The 18,274-nt window shown below is 47.2% G+C and overlaps 1 protein-coding gene and 1 pseudogene across 2 annotated transcripts in view; one reads left to right on the top strand and one right to left on the bottom strand.

Moving 5' to 3' along the window:
- The window catches only part of LOC309416439 (E3 ubiquitin-protein ligase RBBP6-like), a 130,235-nt pseudogene that overhangs the window by 105,046 nt on the left and 6,915 nt on the right, over positions 1-18,274 (top strand). The gene's annotated exons all lie outside the window — the stretch shown is intronic.
- Positions 1,366-17,013, bottom strand: LOC309416418 (serine/threonine-protein kinase PAK 3-like; the record flags this gene model as incomplete). Its single annotated transcript, XM_082015969.1, is given in 12 exon segments — positions 1,366-1,458; positions 2,620-2,757; positions 6,669-6,778; positions 6,781-6,864; positions 7,305-7,404; positions 8,285-8,402; positions 9,162-9,274; positions 10,864-10,912; positions 13,363-13,426; positions 15,049-15,205; positions 15,521-15,652; positions 17,005-17,013. Coding segments are annotated over 12 exon segments (1,167 nt in total).

Raw genomic sequence — 18,274 nt, 5'->3', positions numbered from 1 at the left:
CTCCTCGGTTCTTCCAGTTGCAGGAATGCTGACGGAAGGAACAGGAAGAGCCAGCAGCTTGAGCCCGGTGACACCGGCAGAATTGGGAGGTTTTTGATCATGAGCTGGTCCACACGACACCAGGCCTGCTGGTGACAGGTGGGGTACACGTGTCTCAAAGGGGGAAAAGGGTCTTTGCACAGGACTTAGCAGGGCTCCATGAAAGAGCCTTAAACTAGATTCGAAGGGGGAAGGGGATAAAACCAGGCTCGCTAGAGATGAGCCTGGGGGCGGCACGCCGATGTTTGAGGGATGGTGCTAGCGAGGTGCTGCAGTCTGCCAGCTCAGTGGAGGTAGGGAGCATGGAGAGCTGTGTGACAGCAAAGACGCAAGGGTTATTGATGTGTTAGAAACCACAGCAGAACTGCCCCTTTGGACTTCCGGAGGGCATACTGGAGTCACTGTGTTCAGCCAGCTGGGCAGAGGATAGGCAATCCCCCATATGATGCGTCCCGTCTGCCTGGTGGGCCTGTCCCAGGGAAGGCAGGGTGCAGTTCTAAGAGTCTCTCGCTTGCTCGCTCTCCCTGATAGCCTCAACCTAGTCACCTCCTCCCGCAGCTCGGTCACTACGTGGAAGATTTCCTCTCCCTGGGCGCACCTCCCACAGCTGTGCTCACTGCTGCCGTCCATCAGCATTGCATCCGTCCGTTGCCTCAGCCGAGGACACTGGGACGGACAGAGCGAGCGAGAGTAGGTCAGTTGAGGTATGAATGACAGTGGCAACACAAAGACTGGAACTAAACAAGAAGCCAAACAAGCCAATGGCCTAACCCAAGAATAACCCAAGCATCCTGCCTTCCTACTGCCAAAACAGGACGGTGGTTCATACCTTAAAGGCTACTTAGCCCTTTGCAGGACCAGGCCTAGACATGAAGACTACAGCGCTAAGCTGTTTTACAGGGGGGTTTTTTCCTTTTTTTTTTTTTTTTTAACACTGGGTGGCTGTTGCTTCACTTGCTCTTTTGACTGTCACAATTTCAAAGTGAGTGTACAGCTTATTCACAGGGTGAGAAGGAAGGGGACCTTCCAACTGAATTTGCTTTCCCTTGGAAATGGCTGAGGCAGACAAGCATTTGTGGTTGTTACCTCTCTGTCTTAAGCCCTGTTTCGTCTTCAAAATAAATTCAGGAGCCAGAAGGCAGGAAGAAGAGAAACGGTCATATTTTACTCCTTGAGGGGCTGGGTTGTTCTCCCTCCTACCACCATGACTGTGACCATTGGCTTCTTTATCCATCCACCTGTCCCACAGCACACGCGTTGAGGTTCTATAGAGTTTTATTCTCAGTCCTGCTCTGAGCTGGCATGGGAGAAAGCCAGCTTGAAGCACTAGTGGCTGCTGCCGTTCTTATTCGCTTCCTTTGCTTCCGTGATCAGCGGCGTCAGGCTGGAGAGAGGCTTGGCTAATTTTAGGAATGGATGCTGTGCAAAGGAAAAAAAGAAATGAACCATTACTTTCCAAACTCAGGTACTCACAGGCTCAAGCAGCATTTCTCTGGTTATGGGGAATACGCTGAAACAGGACTGAGGGGACCATCTGCACCTGCGTCTTCATGTCCAGTACCTTGCTATCACAGGCAAACAGGGTCCAAAATCCCATTAATCCCTTTATCAAGTTGTCTTCAGCGTGCTGGCATTTCTGCCCTGCCAGCACTCTGGGAATGCTGTTTGCTCTCCCAGGGCCTTGTTCCTTTCAGGAAACGCAAGTTACTTACTTAGGTTCCTGTTTTTTAAAGACATGGGCTATCTGAGTTGTCAGAAAAGAGCAGAGGCATAAACCGTTCCTTAGGGAACTCCAATAGCTCTAGGAAATGTTTATGCCAGGAGTATTTAGGCCCATGTGTTCTTCTGAAGGCCACGGAGGTACAGGTTTTCAGCACCAAGACAAGAGCAGGGACACCAGTGACAGAGCGCTGACGGACTCAGCTCTGGCTTGCAGCGAGAGCAGTGGCTACCATCCCATTTGCCACTATGTAGAGCTGAATATACTACCAAAATTCAACACAGGGCCGCAAAAATGATCAGAGGGACAGAATACCTCTCCTATGAGGACAGGCTGAGAGAGTTGGGGTTGTTCAGCCTGGAGAAGAGGAGGCTCCGGAGAGACCTTTTTGCAGCCTTCCAGTACTTAAAGGGGGCTTCTAAAGAAAGATGGGGACAGGTTTTTTAGCAGGGTCTCTTGCAACAGGACAAGGGGTCATGGTTTTAAACGACAAGAGGGTAGATTCAGGCCGGATCTAAGGAAGAATTTTTTTGCAATGAGGTGGTGAAACACTGGTACAGGTTGCCCGGAGAGGTGGTAGATGCCCCATCCCTGGGAACATTCCAGGCCAGGTTGGACGGGGCTCTGAGCAACCTGCTCTAGTCGAAGATGTCCCTGATCACTGTACGGGGGTTGGACTAGAGGACCTTTAAAGATCCCTTCCAACCCAAACCGTTCTATGATTCCACTTCTTTTCCTTTTGAAAAGCACCAAGACTGGAGACTAATATGAGGGGGTTCCGTCTCATGCCTTTGAGTTTAGCTGGTGAGAAAACCATTACATAGAACAGCTGTTCCGCTTGCAGCCGTGTCCCCTTTTACCTGCAGAAGTTCCTTGGCAGACCCTCGCCTGTCCACATCCACCTCCAGGCAGCAGCTCAGAAAGTCGCGAAACACCGCGGACAATCGCTCAGGGTTCTGCAGCTCTGGTGTCCCGTTCGTAGCGATCAGATGCAGCGCCTAGAGAAAAAGGGAACATGAGACTCCACCTGTTTCCTTCATATCCATAACTGCCCAGATAGACCCCATTTTTTAAGGTTCAGTCTCCAGTGGCAGTTTCTTCCCTGGCAGGGGGTCAGACAGGATTTTTCTATAGCTACATAAAAAACCTTGAGGCAGCCACAGCTCTTCCAATATCAAAATGATCTTGCCTTGACAGCTGATTTCACGGACTGACCTGGTTAGTATGAACTACATCAGCAAAAGCACATTTTGCTTCTCCAAGTAGTGACAGGCTTGTGACAGTGACAGTTTACAGCCTCTTTTAAAGAGTGAATTTGGCTTAACGCTATTATTTCAGAGGATTACTACAGAAAATGCATCTCGGCGGGGCTCACTGTTCCCTAAAGTACAGCTTCCATAAAGCAAAGGTAGCCAAGTTTTTTGCTCTGCTCTTGATAAAAATGGTAACCAGATGGGAAAAAAGGAAATCCATCAGCTTAGTCCTTGGATAAAGAAACAGAAACATTGGGAACCTTTTTTTCAACACAGGCACATAAGTTGCATGCACAAATATCTTATGAAGAAAATGCGTCTTTGGGCAGATGGGAGCCAAGCTGCAACAACGTCTTTCAGCAGTCTCCAAATTCCAGATCAGCGTCACTTATGTGTTAAGAAGAAAACGTTTAATGCTTGCTATCAGAAAAACGAGTAATTCCATCGCTATGGTAACACTCCGCTACCTCAGAATTGGGAGTATTCACCTGTGTTAAGGGTTGAGTCCTCTGTGGATTCCCCTCCATGTTGTGCATAAATGTCCAGCTGCTCATCTGAATGCACAGTCATTCTGTGCACACAAGCCTAGCCAAACACTTGAAAATTCCAGCCTTTCTCCTCTTCAACAGCATCCAGCCAAAGCTAAGCTCAAGTTTCCTAAGCAAAGCCAAGGATGTTCACTGTCAAGTAGCTGACGGAGTTCATGCAGCTGAGCAAGTCTTCCTGATATTCCTCAGGCCAAGGGAGTACAACGTCATTTTGCAAAACACAGGGTGAGCAGTATCCAGTGTGGTTCGCTTGTAACCAAGGTCTAACATGCTGAGAAGCCAGCGAGATGAATTCATTGCGCTTTTGCAAGATGTTATGTAGAAACGGAAGACAAACCTTTTGAACTATTCAGACATAAACTTCCAGAATACGTCTAAACTACACAGCAATAATGATAGAAATAGGCCATGGGGTCTTCCATTAAAACGTCTGCCATTACAACAGCTCTGTTCTACTGGCACTTAACTAGACCGGGACCACATTGACTTTGCTATTGTCCTCTTAAATACAGAGGACAATTTCCAAGCCTAAAAAGGCAAAGAAACGATCCTAGAGTAAAAACAACAAAAGGAAGCTTCTTTCCTTTTCCCACAACATAAATGTCACAAAATCAGTCTGATCCTGTCCCTCTGCAGCTGACCTCAGCCACCGGACACAGTGGTGAGCTGGAGTGCCTGTCCTCACTACGCTTCAATTGCGCTACCCGAGGGATGATACTTCTCCTGCGGGAAAGGACTACAGCACCAACGGCAGCTTTGGGGATTTTACTGCAGCCACATTCACCTGAGTGTGAAACAGGAGTGCCAGGACAAATGGAGCTCTTTTAGTTACTTGTTTCTTCTCAGAACATGAATCCCAAAGAAGAGTCATCTTCAGCTCAGTACGTCCCCTTTTCAGTATTTCCACCAGAACAGGGAAAGGTCTACGGGAAGCTGAAGTACCTTCTTATCACATATCTTTTGGTCTCCTATGATATGCAGCTGGCAAAGAAAAGCAAGTACGGTACAAAGGAAAGGAGCGTTCGCAGTAGCTGCAAAGGGGCAATAAGCTCATTAATTTGTTTCACATGCCAAGAAACAAGAAAGGCTTCAGCAGACCATTACAGCTGCAGTCTGTGAAAGCAAGATCCTAAAGGTATCCAGGCCACCCAGATACGTGACAGAACAACATACAGATGATTAAGAAGCCTGAAACTGTAGAAGATGTGCAGCATTTGAAAAAAATGCTACAGTTTTGAGACAAATTGATGCGCTGTGGTTAAGAAATGAAAAAGAAATGCTTAAGGCTTTGTTTTGTTTCTGTGGTTTTCTGTTTGTTTTTTTTTTTAATTGAAATCAGGAGGAGGTCCAACCTGAATTTCAAAGGGTTTTTATCACACCAGTGTTTGTCCCCCAGGCCCTCGGCATGCGCCGGATGGAAGGAAATCACAGTGAGAGGAAACAAATACCATCACAGACACATCCAAGACACACATGGCTCGAAAATTGTTCATTCCTGTGAGTTCTGCATCAGCTGGAAAGAACGTGAGCAGCATGGGATGCGCCTGCTCTACACGTGGAAAACAACACTGCATCTACATGAAGACTGCTGCTAACTCTACGACTAATGAGCCTTTCATGCCCTTACAATTTATTTAGGTGTTTAAGTAACGGAAGCTCCTGTGTGCCTTCCATTATTAAAACAATCCTTCATAAAAAACAAATCAACCCTGTTGGGGTTGATTGACCTTAATAAAACTAGCTGATAACTGGGGAACTTCAGGCAGTCCATCACAGGCTGTTCACTGTTCCTAGCTCAGGGGCAACAACCGCTGAAAAAGAGCCCAGGAAGCCAATGCAGATGGAAGCAACTTCAGGTGCCTGATTTTCGTCTACCACAGTTTTACTAAGACACCTGAAGATGCCTTGAAGCTCTAAGTGTCCAAGCTGACCGTATCTCCAGCAGGAGATGAGGCATATATGGAGAAAAAGAGCATCTCAAAGAATCTGGGTGAGGGCAGGAAGAGCTGAGTTTGGTCAGAGAGAAGAAATCCAGTGATCTTTCTAACAAACAGTTGACCTGAGGCTTCTCGAGGAGCCCTAATCAGCATTTGAGGTTAAGGAGGCAGGGAACCTTCAGCATCCCGACCAGTCACGCTAATGCTCTTCACGGGTTTTTGCTGCCTTATGCAAATGCATTTTTTGCAAGGGTCTCCCAGGGAAGCAGGTGGAGTGTGGGCTCCTCTCTTTGCTTGGCCGGGGGTATTTCCTGACCATTCTCTTGTTTCTTCTTTCAGTCTGCAGTACGCAGTCGGGGTGCCACAGACCAGAGAGAGCACAGCCTTACTGCTATGAGAAAAGCTAAAGGTCAGGCTCTATTTTAATTCTAGCCTTAATAAGAATTGCGTATGTATACCCATAGAGCAAACTTAATTTCCTCCTGAATTCCTGCATCCTGTCAGGAATTAACTGTGCAGCATTGAGCTCTGTTTCAGCTCTCAGTCATGAGGTGTTATCTTGGCAGACATTCCTCCACTATGACACGCTCCTTTGGTATAAGAACTGGTCATTTCATTTTAAGGAATTAGGACAAAACTGGAAACTTCAAAACATCAAAATACACTAGTGTACTACAAGTACCTGTGCCAAAACAGACTTGTAGAAAAGCATTTGCTAAGAAGTGATTATGGCATTACTAGAACCAGCAACACTTCCTGAAAGGCGCAGGTGAGCAATCGGCACTGATCTGAGTTTGGAAAGACTTCTCCTGCACGTACAGTTGAAATATTTTTCATAAAAATTCCCCAACTGGAGGATCTTGCTGCTGAAAAATTCTTGTCATTCAGAGATACAGCTCAAAGAGAGTTCCAAAAGCACATGAGAAATCTCAAGCGTGGTTGAGGGCAAAAATGACACATTTCTGAACAGTCTACATGTCACTTCTCTTTTAAGGTCCCCCTATTGACATAACGACAGCTACAATATATGCTGATATGCTCCAGCGACATATTTAGAAGCAGCCCTTGGTGGAACTAGTTCAAGCTGGTGTAACTGGGATTTTGTCTCATGGGAGACAAAACATGGGGCAGGTTAGAAAGACGGTGGTCTCTGGTTTTATTCGCACCTTACCCTGAGAGGATGAGCATTAACGTAAGGAGGTTCTCCTTGCGCCATTTCAATTTCCGTGATCCCAAGCGACCAGATGTCCACTTTGGGCCCGTATGTGTTTCCCGACACCACTCTGGTGCCATCCAGTAAGGAGACCCGACCATCGTGCTCCGTTGACTCTGCTCAGGGGTGATCTGAGCACACAAGCCAAAATCAGCTGAGGAGAAAAACAAGTACTGTTAAAGGCAGCTTGATTTATGAAACCAAGCAAAAGAAATCCCTTCCAGATGCCTCAGAAGGCGTTGTTGAATCTATCTGGTAAAGCGGCCATGCTCTGTTTACTCAGTGCTCGAGCCAAGGAAATACTGAAGTGGCCACTTAAAAACCCCTCAAGTTTCATGCAGTGGCTTTTATTCACTTGAAGCTTTAGATTATTCTTTATTACTATCCCTTCTGGAAGGGACCTACACAAACCGAAACCACTCTTTACACCTTTTTCCTTTCTGTACCTCTCTGGACGTTGGCACTGTGCTCTTAGCTCGCAGCAGTGGTCTGCCAGTGCACTACAACAGGCATCGCTTTTGGGTAACAGGCAGTCAGTCAAAAGCAGCCCCACACCACATCCGGGGAATGCTGCACCTGACCAAGGATACCTACTCAGTTTGACAGATCCATCCATTCCGAGGAGGATATTGTCGCTTTTGATGTCTCTGTGGATCACTTGGTTGGAATGAAGGCAATCCAGAGCTTGTAGGCACTCATAGATAAAAAAGAAACATGAGGGTAAAACTTACTTAGTGATCACACAAGAAAAGAAATGGCTCTAAAGGATTTAATTTCTAGTTGAATTGAGAGTAATGGCAGAGTATTGTGCTCTCAAGAGGAAGAGCTTGCTGCTTCAACACAGAGTAATAACTTCCTAAACGAAGGCGTAGTAGCTTTTGAAACAGAAATGTCAATTCTTGGCACAGACTGTCCCCTGAAAGCACACACGGAATGACTGCTGCTATGGCCAGTGGGAATGACCCACTGCTCCTGGGTGGAGATAGCACACAGGGAATGTGCTATCTCCACCCAGGTGACAAACTATGGTTTGCCAAAAACCAAAAAGTCCCTTCCTTCGGTATAAGATGGATCACTTTTGAGTCGGAGGTCGCATGAGAAAGATTTTATTGTTAGGCTTGACGGCAGATCTGCAAATAGCGTGTTAGGCATTTTTCAGGAGCAAACACCGTTTTGGGTGGAGTGCTATTCTTTTAAGCCGAGGACTGGGATGAAGGAGCCCCTCTTTTTCTTTGCTGGTATTTTAAAATTCTGCCACCAGCATATTTGCTTGTACACGAAAGGAATGCAGTACAGGCATGCTCCAGGCAAAGGTTTAGAGAGGCAAAGTTGAGAAGAGTAAAACTAAAAACAACAAAAAAAGAAATAGTACAATAAAATTCTATGAGTAAAACAACAGAGTGTAATAAGTGCAGCGATACTGGCAGGCAGTTCACTTAAGATGCTCTTTCTTCTCCGTATCATAAAAGCAACACAGAAACAAAACTCTGAACATGAAACCTCTCATCTTCTTACCACCTGCTTAGAAGTACCATCCTGTCCCAGTAATGGGAAGCAAAGGCGGGATCCCTTACCTCCCTACAGACAGCTGCTATCTGTCCTTCATCCATACATGTCTCCTCAAGAACATCATTTAAAGAGCCTCCAGCTAAGTATTCCATAACCACCCACAGTGTGTCACCGACGAGGTAGCTGAAAGATGAAAACAATGGCACCGAGATGAGTGTGCACGGCTAAATTACCTCTGGAAAAAGGCTACAGCTGATTTTGTTTCCAAGTCATTCTTACAGGAGGACAGGACAACATGAATAGACATTCCCTCTAGGCTATACAGGACTTAGAACCTGTGCGGTCTAAATGAGGAAGGCCCATAAGTGAACAATTAGACGTCCGAGTTGGCAAGCAAGTGAAAAATTGAAGTTCAGTAATGGCAAAGATAAATCTTGGACCAGGAGGATGTGTACCAGTGAGGACAGGAATTGGTCAACAGTTTGGAAAACCTACCAGAAAATACATCCAGGAACAGGAGAAACAATTTAAAAAGTGGCAAATTACGTGTTTCTGCAAACAAGAACTTCACCTTCCTGATATCCACAGCAATGGAAAAGAGCAGGAACAGCCCAAAGGAAGTAATTTCGAGGAGGATTTACCAGCACTTATGATAAGACACAGAAAAGATGATCAACTTAAACAACCACAAAACCAATCAAGCCAACAACAAAACAACATGGAGGTAGGCTGAGATGGCTGTGCCAGGTCCTTGAAAACAGTCTTAAGCAATATATGCCAGAAAAGATTAATGCAGACAAAATGCAGTCTCCTCCCATACACTGGCTATGAGTAGATAAACAATAGAGGTCAATTTTCTGCCAGCGACCAAAGGGGTTTTTAAAAAGGTTTGGCTTGCAGCATGTAAATGAACATTCACGTGATCATACCAGAACTACTCACCTGTCTAAATAGTTCACAATATTGGAGCTCTTGTTTTCTCTCATGATGAGGATTTCGTTAACTATTAGTTCCTTTTTGGGCTGTTGTTGGAGATTAATTTGCTTTATGGCCACCTAAAACGACAGGGAAAGCCATTAACTTGAGTAGCCTGTTGCACAAGGTCCCAATGAACATGGAGCGCGTGTTTTTGGAATGACATAGCAGAGCTGTGCCAAACTGTCTTGGTATCAGACCAAAGAGCTCAGTAACTTATACTACAACACCCAATTGCTCTGCTAGCCTGGGTGCTAGTTACAGGACACACGGCCATATACATTTTGTCTTGTGAAATCTGTACAAATGCTCTTTAAACTATCAAGCACGCATCTCTAACAACACTCTCTGGACCGACATTCTTCTCAGATGGTCTTAGTTTACCACCACTATTATTGTTGATGCACAGTTTGCAAGCAGGAAGTGATTTTGTTACTGCCAAGATACACAAAAACTGCTGGTAATGCTTTAGTAATTGTACGATTTGTCATCATTATTTCAGCAACTGCTGTTACTCTTGACTTGACGGCATAACAGAGAGAAAACACAGACGTACATTACATTTCAAAAGCCATACTAAAATAATCATTAAGGTTACACACACAAAAAATACAGTCCTGGCTGTTGCCTTCGCAGGCGTGGCGACCTGGTTCAGGAACGGCACGGTGACCAACCCCAGGCCGCTCGGGCCATCAGCTCGCTGACACCAATGTGGTAGACGGCAAATGGCGTTTATTAGTGTGTGACACGGCGTTATATAGCTTAGGTTTATAACCTCACTTCCGTCTGCTTGCATCATAAATTAAACGCTATTGGCTTTCAGGAGAGGGGCCCTAACTTTCCGTACAGCACGATATCTTCCGGCCGCCAGACCCTAGCTATCTACACCTGGCACTTCCTAGCTTCTTGAATCTTGATTTTGCAACTCGAAATACACATTCCTTAACACAGTTCAGATTGGCAATTACTTTGAGGGTTTCAAAAAAATAATCCGTTCTATGTCATTTGATGGATACACCCCGGGTCCTAAGCAGGGCTAGACCTCTACCTAAGAGCAGTTATAAAGTGCCTCTGTCTAGTCCTGCTCTCAACATGGCACGAAAGAGACCACCCCTCCGCTCCCATTCCTGGGTTTCTAGCCACATTTTCAGGCAGGGTTTGTATAGATTCAAGACCGCTTGCCTTGGAAAAGGAAAGGAATGTGAAGAGGCCACTTTAAACTGGTCACTACAGGGGCTGTCAAAGCTAACGCCGCTTTCCTTCAAGATTCGTTTCTCACCCTCCTGGCCCCCACTTCCCTGCGAGCACTTCACGGGCTGTAATGGGCTGTCACCGACACCAGACTTAAACACGACTGTTTGGTTTGGGAGAGATCTTTGCTCTTGATATACTTCTTCTACACTGACAGACAAGAGAATGATTTCTAAACCAACACATTGACGCTGGCAATAAAAATGATACTGTTTTTATCAGTCCCAAAAGCTTGCTGGGATTTCTGAAGGCTGAAGACAGCAGATGATGCATTTTGCCAGCTGACACTAGCCTGTGCTTCAGAGGAACCGCCTTGGCAGTAAAGATCTACTGGCCACCCAAAAGCCCCATCCACCCTTCGCACCAGAGGGGAGAGCACTAAAGACCTGCAAAATCGGCTGGGACTGTGGACACTTACCTCTTGTCCTGTGGTGATGTCCATCGCCATGTAAACAGTTCCTGACGCCCTAGAAACAAAACAGCAGCAAAGAAAGGAGCACTTTAGTCCCTAGGAGTGAAAGCAAGCCCAGACAGGAGATCGCTGCTGCCTGTAGGGTTTAAAAAACACCTTTGTTCACCCACTCCTTCAGGCAGCAGCGCACAGCGCAGCAGCCCACCAGCCCTCTGCCACGCAGGGTATCCAAGAGAAAACTTATGCCCAACGTGAAGAACAAGGGATGTCCAACATGAGGAAAGGATCCAGACACAGCTTTCTCCAGCATAGCAAAGCAAGGAAACTATTCTCCAGCCATCCTACAAGGTCACAGCTAGAGCAGGTTAAGGCATGTTGTGCTCCAAACAGGGGATCCTTAGACAGCTTCTTTAGGTGTCAAGAGCCGTCAGCAGCTGCTTCTGTTAGGTGCACCGGACACGTGAAGGACTCTTCATGGTATCTGTATTTTCCTCCTGTGGCAGACACGGGTTGTGTTGTAGAGCCACCAGAAAGAAATGGTGCTCTCATCTGCGGACTAGGCAGTGTGGCGTTTTGTTTGCCATCTGCCTCTTGTTAAAAGAGGTTCTTCCCCTGTAATGATGTGAAGGGCCTGAAAGGCCACGGTCAGAGGAAACCCCTTTGGGTTTAAAGTAACTGCAGGCTTGTAAACCCCATTAGTGTTCCTTCTGAGCTAAGCACAGGTTTACACTGCCATCATGTCAAAGCTGACGTCTGCACGGGCAGTGAGGCAACGGAGAGCCAGCGAGGGAATTCTGAGAAGTGGGAACACCCATCCGGCAAGTGTCCCACTGACTGACAATGCCAAAATCAGTTTGCTCCTTTTCACCTGATCCCCTGGCTTGTTTGTGTACCTGCAGGCTGAAATATGTCTGAAGCACTGCTATCCAACAGGCACCAGGGACGATTTTTTTCTGGAGGATTTTTCCCCATCACTACAAATTGACCTGCAGCATGACAGTCACGAGCTGGTGACGGCAGCACGCTCACTGCTCTGTAAGAAGGGCGTGCCATCTTCAGGCTGCACTAAAAGCTGGAGGAAATCAGTTCAGAGACTCTTTCAGGCCAGATATTAGCCACTTCTCTTCCCACCAGCTGCTGAGGCACCTTTGTACAAGCTCACTCCTAGGATGGGCAAAACAAAAGACGGTGAGGGCGATGGTCATACTGTCACGGTCACACGTGCGTCACACGCATGTTTCTTCTGGCTCTCACTTCTTCAGTCGACACATATCTTTTGAGAGCCTGGCACAGCTCTAGGTGTCCACTGACATTTTACAAATGACAATGAGAACCAAACCTTCGGGTACAACGCAAGCGGCAATCCCAGAAAGGGTTTTTATACAACGAATGGAGCAGAAACACCTTCCCACAAGTGCCCCACCAAACAAGAAGTGTCTACGATAAAGCCTGCCAGAGAAAGAGCGTGAGTGCGTCTGGCTTTCTGCAGCATCTATCAGTTCTAGGTCAGCAACGTGCTACCCTGACTCCAAACCTCACAAGCAGTCACGGTTTCTTTACAAACACTAAGGTCACCTGCCTTAACAGGCAGGAAAACATCTCCCGATGTCAGTGAACAGCTTCTGTCAGGCACTGACAGCAGCGTGATCCTGGTGCTACACAATGGCGCTGGCCCTCCCGGAACTACGACACAGCCACGGAAACTTTGACCGAGCAGGGAGTCTGTCTGTATTTAAAACGCAAGTCAGGTACCTAGTTTTGATGCCATTTCTTCTTGCCTCCTCACATCGGAACCATTTCAAATCAATCCTAGTTACAGTAAGCATGGTTGGGCTTCAAAGGGAAATAGCCTGATGTTTTTTTTTCTGTAAACTCCTAAAACCTGCAGGATCCACAAGTGGTCTGCCATCAGGCAGATGATGCATGTTCTCATCAAGTACTTTGTGCTTCAACTCTCTGTTTATTACTGAATTTTTGTTCTTTTCTGCCTCTGCTAGAAAAGAGAGCTTATTATTTAATCTCTGGGTTCTGTTGCTAAACTATGTGGTTATAATCCAGATCACTGAATATCTTTTTAGAGCAAAATATTCGAAAGAAATGGTATTGAGAACTGGTATCTATCTCACAACTAGCAGGTGCTAAGTGGCTCTTTTAGGCAACAAAGTTTTTTCGCCATTCTTTAGCGTGGCCAGATTATTTTGCGACATACAAAAAACTATTCCCCCTTCTCCCCCCTAAGAACATAAGCAAATAGGGGCCACACACTTGAGGGACAGTAGACCTTCCCGGTCCTGCTCCTTGCTGCAGATAAGACATTGGCTCCACCAGGTTGTCTTTGGCCGTGCCTTCCGACCGCACTTATAAATTTGATCGGTACTGAGAGACAGGAGAATCTAAATCCAGGGTTGTCTGAACATGTCTGGAGCTTGCCCGACTTCACGCTTGATATTACACCAGCAAAATACCTGGCCCATTTTTCGTGTCAGTAACTGTGGTCAGACTTACCCTTGGCCAATTTGCTCCAATTCAGTATATTTCTTCTTAGGATCTCCCATGCTCACAACGCTCCCTGAAAGAAACAAAATTAAAGATGCTCACTGCAAACTGGAGATACCAACTTCCAGCAGGTCAGAAATGCAGCTCCACTGTCTGGGCTTCTGAGTCGTTTGTAGCCACTTGGGCAACAACAACAACAACAACTTCGTCATACAGGCAGCTCCACAGCACAGACAGCGTCCACAAAGACGGATTTTCTACAGTCCTTTGGAGAGCTACCTTGACAGCAAACTAAGAGCATGGAGAAACATTCACAGCAGACAGGTATCAGAAAAGAACAAGCACCGATGCAAGTGTTTGTTGTCGAGAAACACTAGCGAGCGCTGGAACAACAGAGCCTTTATTTCCTTAGGAATAAATACTCTGTGTGATTCAACAGAAGGTTTAATACTACCAAAGATTACATGCACCTTGGGTTCTGGAATCAATTTTGATGAACAGGTGCCATTTTCAGAACAGGAAAAATACTGCAGAGTGTTTCCAGGAGGGGATCTTCTCAACCTTTCAGCAGTTTGCCGGAAGAATGCCTTTATGTTTTTAAAGAACAGCTTCTCATGTTCATTCACCAGGAATGATGGGGTTTTAAGAACTATCACCATCATCCACTCATTACCAGGCTAAGTTCTGAAGACCTTGCTTATGCCACTCTAAGAACCACACTGCTTGTCTGCAACCTGACTGGGATTGACACGCACTTGTCCTGCACTCTCAACACTGCACGCATGTTGATCTCCACAGAATCACAGAATGGTAGGGGTTGGAAGGGACCTCTGAAGATCATCTGGTCCAACCCCCCTGCCAAGGCAGGATCACCGAGGGCAGCTTGCACAGGAACGCGTCCAGTCGGGTTTGGAAGGTCTCCAGAGAAGGAGCCTCCAACAACCTCTCTGGGCAGCCTGTTCCAGTGCTCCATCACCCTCACAGTAAAGAAGTTTTTCCTCATGCTGAGGTGGGACTCCTGTGCTGCAGTTTATGCCCATTGCCCCTCGTCCTGTCACTGGGCACTACTGAAAAGAGACTGGCTCCATCCTCCTGACAGCCACCCTGCAGATATTGATAGACATTGAAAAGGTCCCCTCTCAGTCTTCTCTTCTCCAGACTAAACAGCCCCAGGTCTCTCAGCCTTTCCTCATACAAGAGATGTTCCAGTCCCTTAATCATCCTCGTAGCCCTCCGTTGGACTCGCTCCAGGAGTTCCCTGTCTCTCTTGAACTGGGGAGCCCACAACCGGACGCAATAGTCCAGATGAGGCCTCACCAGCGCAGAGTAGACGGGGAGGATAACCTCTCTCGACCTGCTGGCCACACTCTTCTTAATGCACCCCAGGATACCGTTGGCCCTCTTGGCCACCAGGGCACAGTGCTGTCCCATGGATAACTTACTGTCTACCAATATTATGCTTATTCACAAATAAGCACAGCCGTGGTGGACAGCACGAACAGCATTATTCCTCAGGCTGCCGCGTTACACAGGCAGCTGCACAAACGAGATGCTGATCATTCCAGCACTAAGGCTCAGAAGCCAGGCCAGATGGGGTGCTGCCGCCTCCCGGCAGCTCTGTGCTGCAGCAGCGGGAAGGCAGGGCCGGCACATCTGGCACAGGGCATGGGACAGAAAGAAATACCGAATACGTACTCAGTTTCTCTAGGATGTCCTCATCTGTCAGCCCAGATTTTGTCTCCTGCCCGTCTGTGTTTCTGGACAAAGCGTTTGATTGTCCACATTGCAGAGTGGTGGCCACTTTAGCTGGTGCCAGCGCAGCGGCAGGTTCAGTTACAGAGCATGAGTAGATCTGTGACAAGAAAAGGCGTTGTATCAGAAAGCTGGCTTGCAGAGATGTCCCTAAGATCATATTGCAAATGCAAATGCTTACGAAGATGCCTCTTCTCTGCTACTAAGATAAATTCACGGACCCTATCAGAATCACAGGAAACTCATGACTAAATGGGAAAGTTCAAACCCGATTGTCGGGGTGTCAGTGGCCTGGGTGAAGCACTGTCATGGTAGGACTGCGGCCCGCAGAGTCTTCACCCGCAAGTGCTGTCTGACCAGAAACATGCAGCTCTGAATTACCCCAAATACAGTGCTATCCAACGCTGGGACTTACTGGTTTTGTATGTTCAGGCCAGGGTGCGGGAACAGGGGGAGGTTCAATGCCTTCTTCCTCCTCCTCATGACCTTCATCCGCTTCTTCAGAAACAGGCAGAGCTGGTGGGGGTTCACATGCTGGTTTTGTGCCCTGTGGACAGACGGGAGCATGAGCGACAGTCACCACTTTGGCACTTGGGAGCTTTGACAATTACACACCACTTGGGTCTGCTCAGACAGCTTCAAGAACCAATCTGGACATGCCTGTAGTCCTACAGGCCCCGGTGCTAAGTTACACGTGGCACAGCACAATTTAAAGGTTACAAATGACCCTGCTGTTTTGTTAAGTTGTCTTGGAGTTTTTCATTCTTGCTGAAAACAACTTATCCATGCCCATGCTTAGTCAAAGTCCAATTTTACAAAATGTCATGCTTGGATATATCGCTAGAAGTCACATCTAGTTGCTGGTTCATTGCTTTGGCATTGTATCTACAGTCATGGTAACAGTTAATTAAGCTAACAGGTATCTACTTATTCGAATGTGGTTAAATACAAGGGTTTAAGAACCCTCCTATTTAACCCCAACCTTTGCTGCTGCTGCAAAGACGCTACGGTTGACTTTCCTTCAGCCTGCAAGGCTGGCACTCTGTCACAAAAGGCAAATCTCACAGCTTGCTCCACCATTCTTAAATGCTAGGAAAGCTAAAGGTTACTTTCACACTCACCGAAGGATGGACTTCTACGTATCCATGGGCGACTTTACCAGCAATGTGTGAAGGAAAATTAACCAGATGCTGTTATAAAAATGCCTTTTGTGGGGAAACCCACAGAACAAGGAAATCCAAAGAGACGACATGTTTCTTTCACAACATCCCTCCAGGAGCAACAGCTATTTTACATAGAGAGGAGGGTAACAGGACAATAGAAAATTCTACACTTTCTTGTGTCTATTTTTTGCCCTGTTTTGCCAGTAACTAAAAGAATTGGAAACTTATTCAAGAAAATGCAGATTGGTCTTCAACTGTCAATGCTTCTGTTCCCCCATTAAAGCTTGCCAAAATTCCACCTTAGCTGTGCCACTTCTATTCTGACAAACCACAGTCACAGCTCCTGAGTTCAGGAGCGTACACAAAGTGTTTTGAATTTTGCATTTCACCACAAAACTAATTGCTTTTTTAGCAAACATTAAGTGTCAACTTAGACAGTCAAATCTCTTCATTATGCAAGTTAAAAAAAAAAAGATGCTTTCCCTCAAAAGAAGAGAAACGGTAATACATTCTGGAGATTAACCTCACAGTTTCTCTCTCACAGAAGCTCTCCCAGTCCGCATTTTAGCAGTTGCACTGGTTGAACCAGCAAACTGAGGAAATTGCAGACCCCACTGCCACACACTACCAGGCATGGGGACCTGAACCACTGCAGGTAAATCTGTCCAAAAGCTGTCCACACCCGGTGGGATAGAGACACCCCCTTATTAGCTGCAGCTCTTGACAGAAGCTTTACCAAAGTCATGGTATCTTACTGGCATTTTTGTTTAAAAATCAACTCCGTTATTAAGGAACAGCCAAAGAACACATCGATACAGAAGCCAACTAGTAGTAAAAACCTCCACTTACTTGCTACATGTGTGGCCAGCCAGGGTCTGTCTGGCAAATACAATACAGAAAAAGCCAAAGAAAAGAAAACGCGAACTGCAGCACAGACTTGCTCTCTCATTTTTGCAACGGTACGCCACAATTTTGCAGACTCTAGGCATCCAGGAGGATAAAGGACATCCCCATCACATCTGCAGGCTCTTGGACGGGAATGCCCACACCACGAGGGTCTTCCTGGAGTGAGCCTGCTATGGAGATTGCTCGGGACCATTATGCCTGCCTTCTCGCCCTCTGTGACACCGTTCCTGTTACATCACAATGGCAGCCGTTCTGGGTTGGTTTGCGAGTTTATGCACAGCAACCTCGTCCTCTGCATGGGGTTTACGTGGCAAGGTCGTGGCAGCGACCTGTGAGAAGCTGCTAGAAGCTTCCCCTGAGTCCCATAGAACCCGTGCCCGCTGGCTCCAAGACGGACACGCCGCTGGCCAAGGCCAAGCCAGGCAGCAACGGGGGCAGCACCTCTGGGATAACATATTTCAGAAGGGGACAAAACCGGCACGTGGCATTTGCAGCCGGAGAGAGGAGTGAAAACATGTGAAAAGAGCTCTGCAGACACCAAGGTCCGTGCGGAAGGAGGGGCAGGAGGTGCTCCAGGCGCCGCAGCAGAGGTTCCCCTGCAGCCCCTGCTGAAGACCATGGTGAGGCAGGCTGTGCCCCTGCAGCCATGCAGCTCCACGCTGGAGCAGATCTCCACCTGCAGCCCGGGGAGGACCCCCTGCCGGGGCAGGGGGATGCCCGAAGAAGGCCGTGACCCCGTGGCAGGCCCGTGCTGGAGCAGCCTGTTTCTGGAGGATGGCACCCCGTGGCTGGGGCCCAGGCTGGAGGATGCCGACACAGTCTCACGTAGCCTGACGTGATCCTGCCCTGCTGTGCCAGCCTGCAAGGGTTAGAGGAACTGGATTGTCCGGACTCCAAGCCAAGGGCCGTACGCTTTCAGGACCTGGTTAACGTTTTGTAGTTTCATCTCACTCAAACCTATAGCGTAAGATGAAGCTTTCCTTCTGCTTCTCTATGGTGGGTCTCCACTACAAAAGAACCCTTCAGTCCAGAAGAATATGCCCAGAGGACTCTGGGACTCCCTCGTAACTGACTGGAAGAAGGGACGTGAGATGAGAAAG

The sequence above is a fragment of the Phaethon aethereus genome (assembly GCF_964289735.1).
Source record: "Phaethon aethereus genome assembly, contig: HAP1_SCAFFOLD_108, whole genome shotgun sequence".
Taxonomy (NCBI): Eukaryota; Metazoa; Chordata; class Aves; order Phaethontiformes; family Phaethontidae; genus Phaethon; species Phaethon aethereus.
The sequence above is the reverse complement of the archived record's forward strand: the minus strand, read 5'-3'. Positions and strand labels throughout refer to the sequence as shown.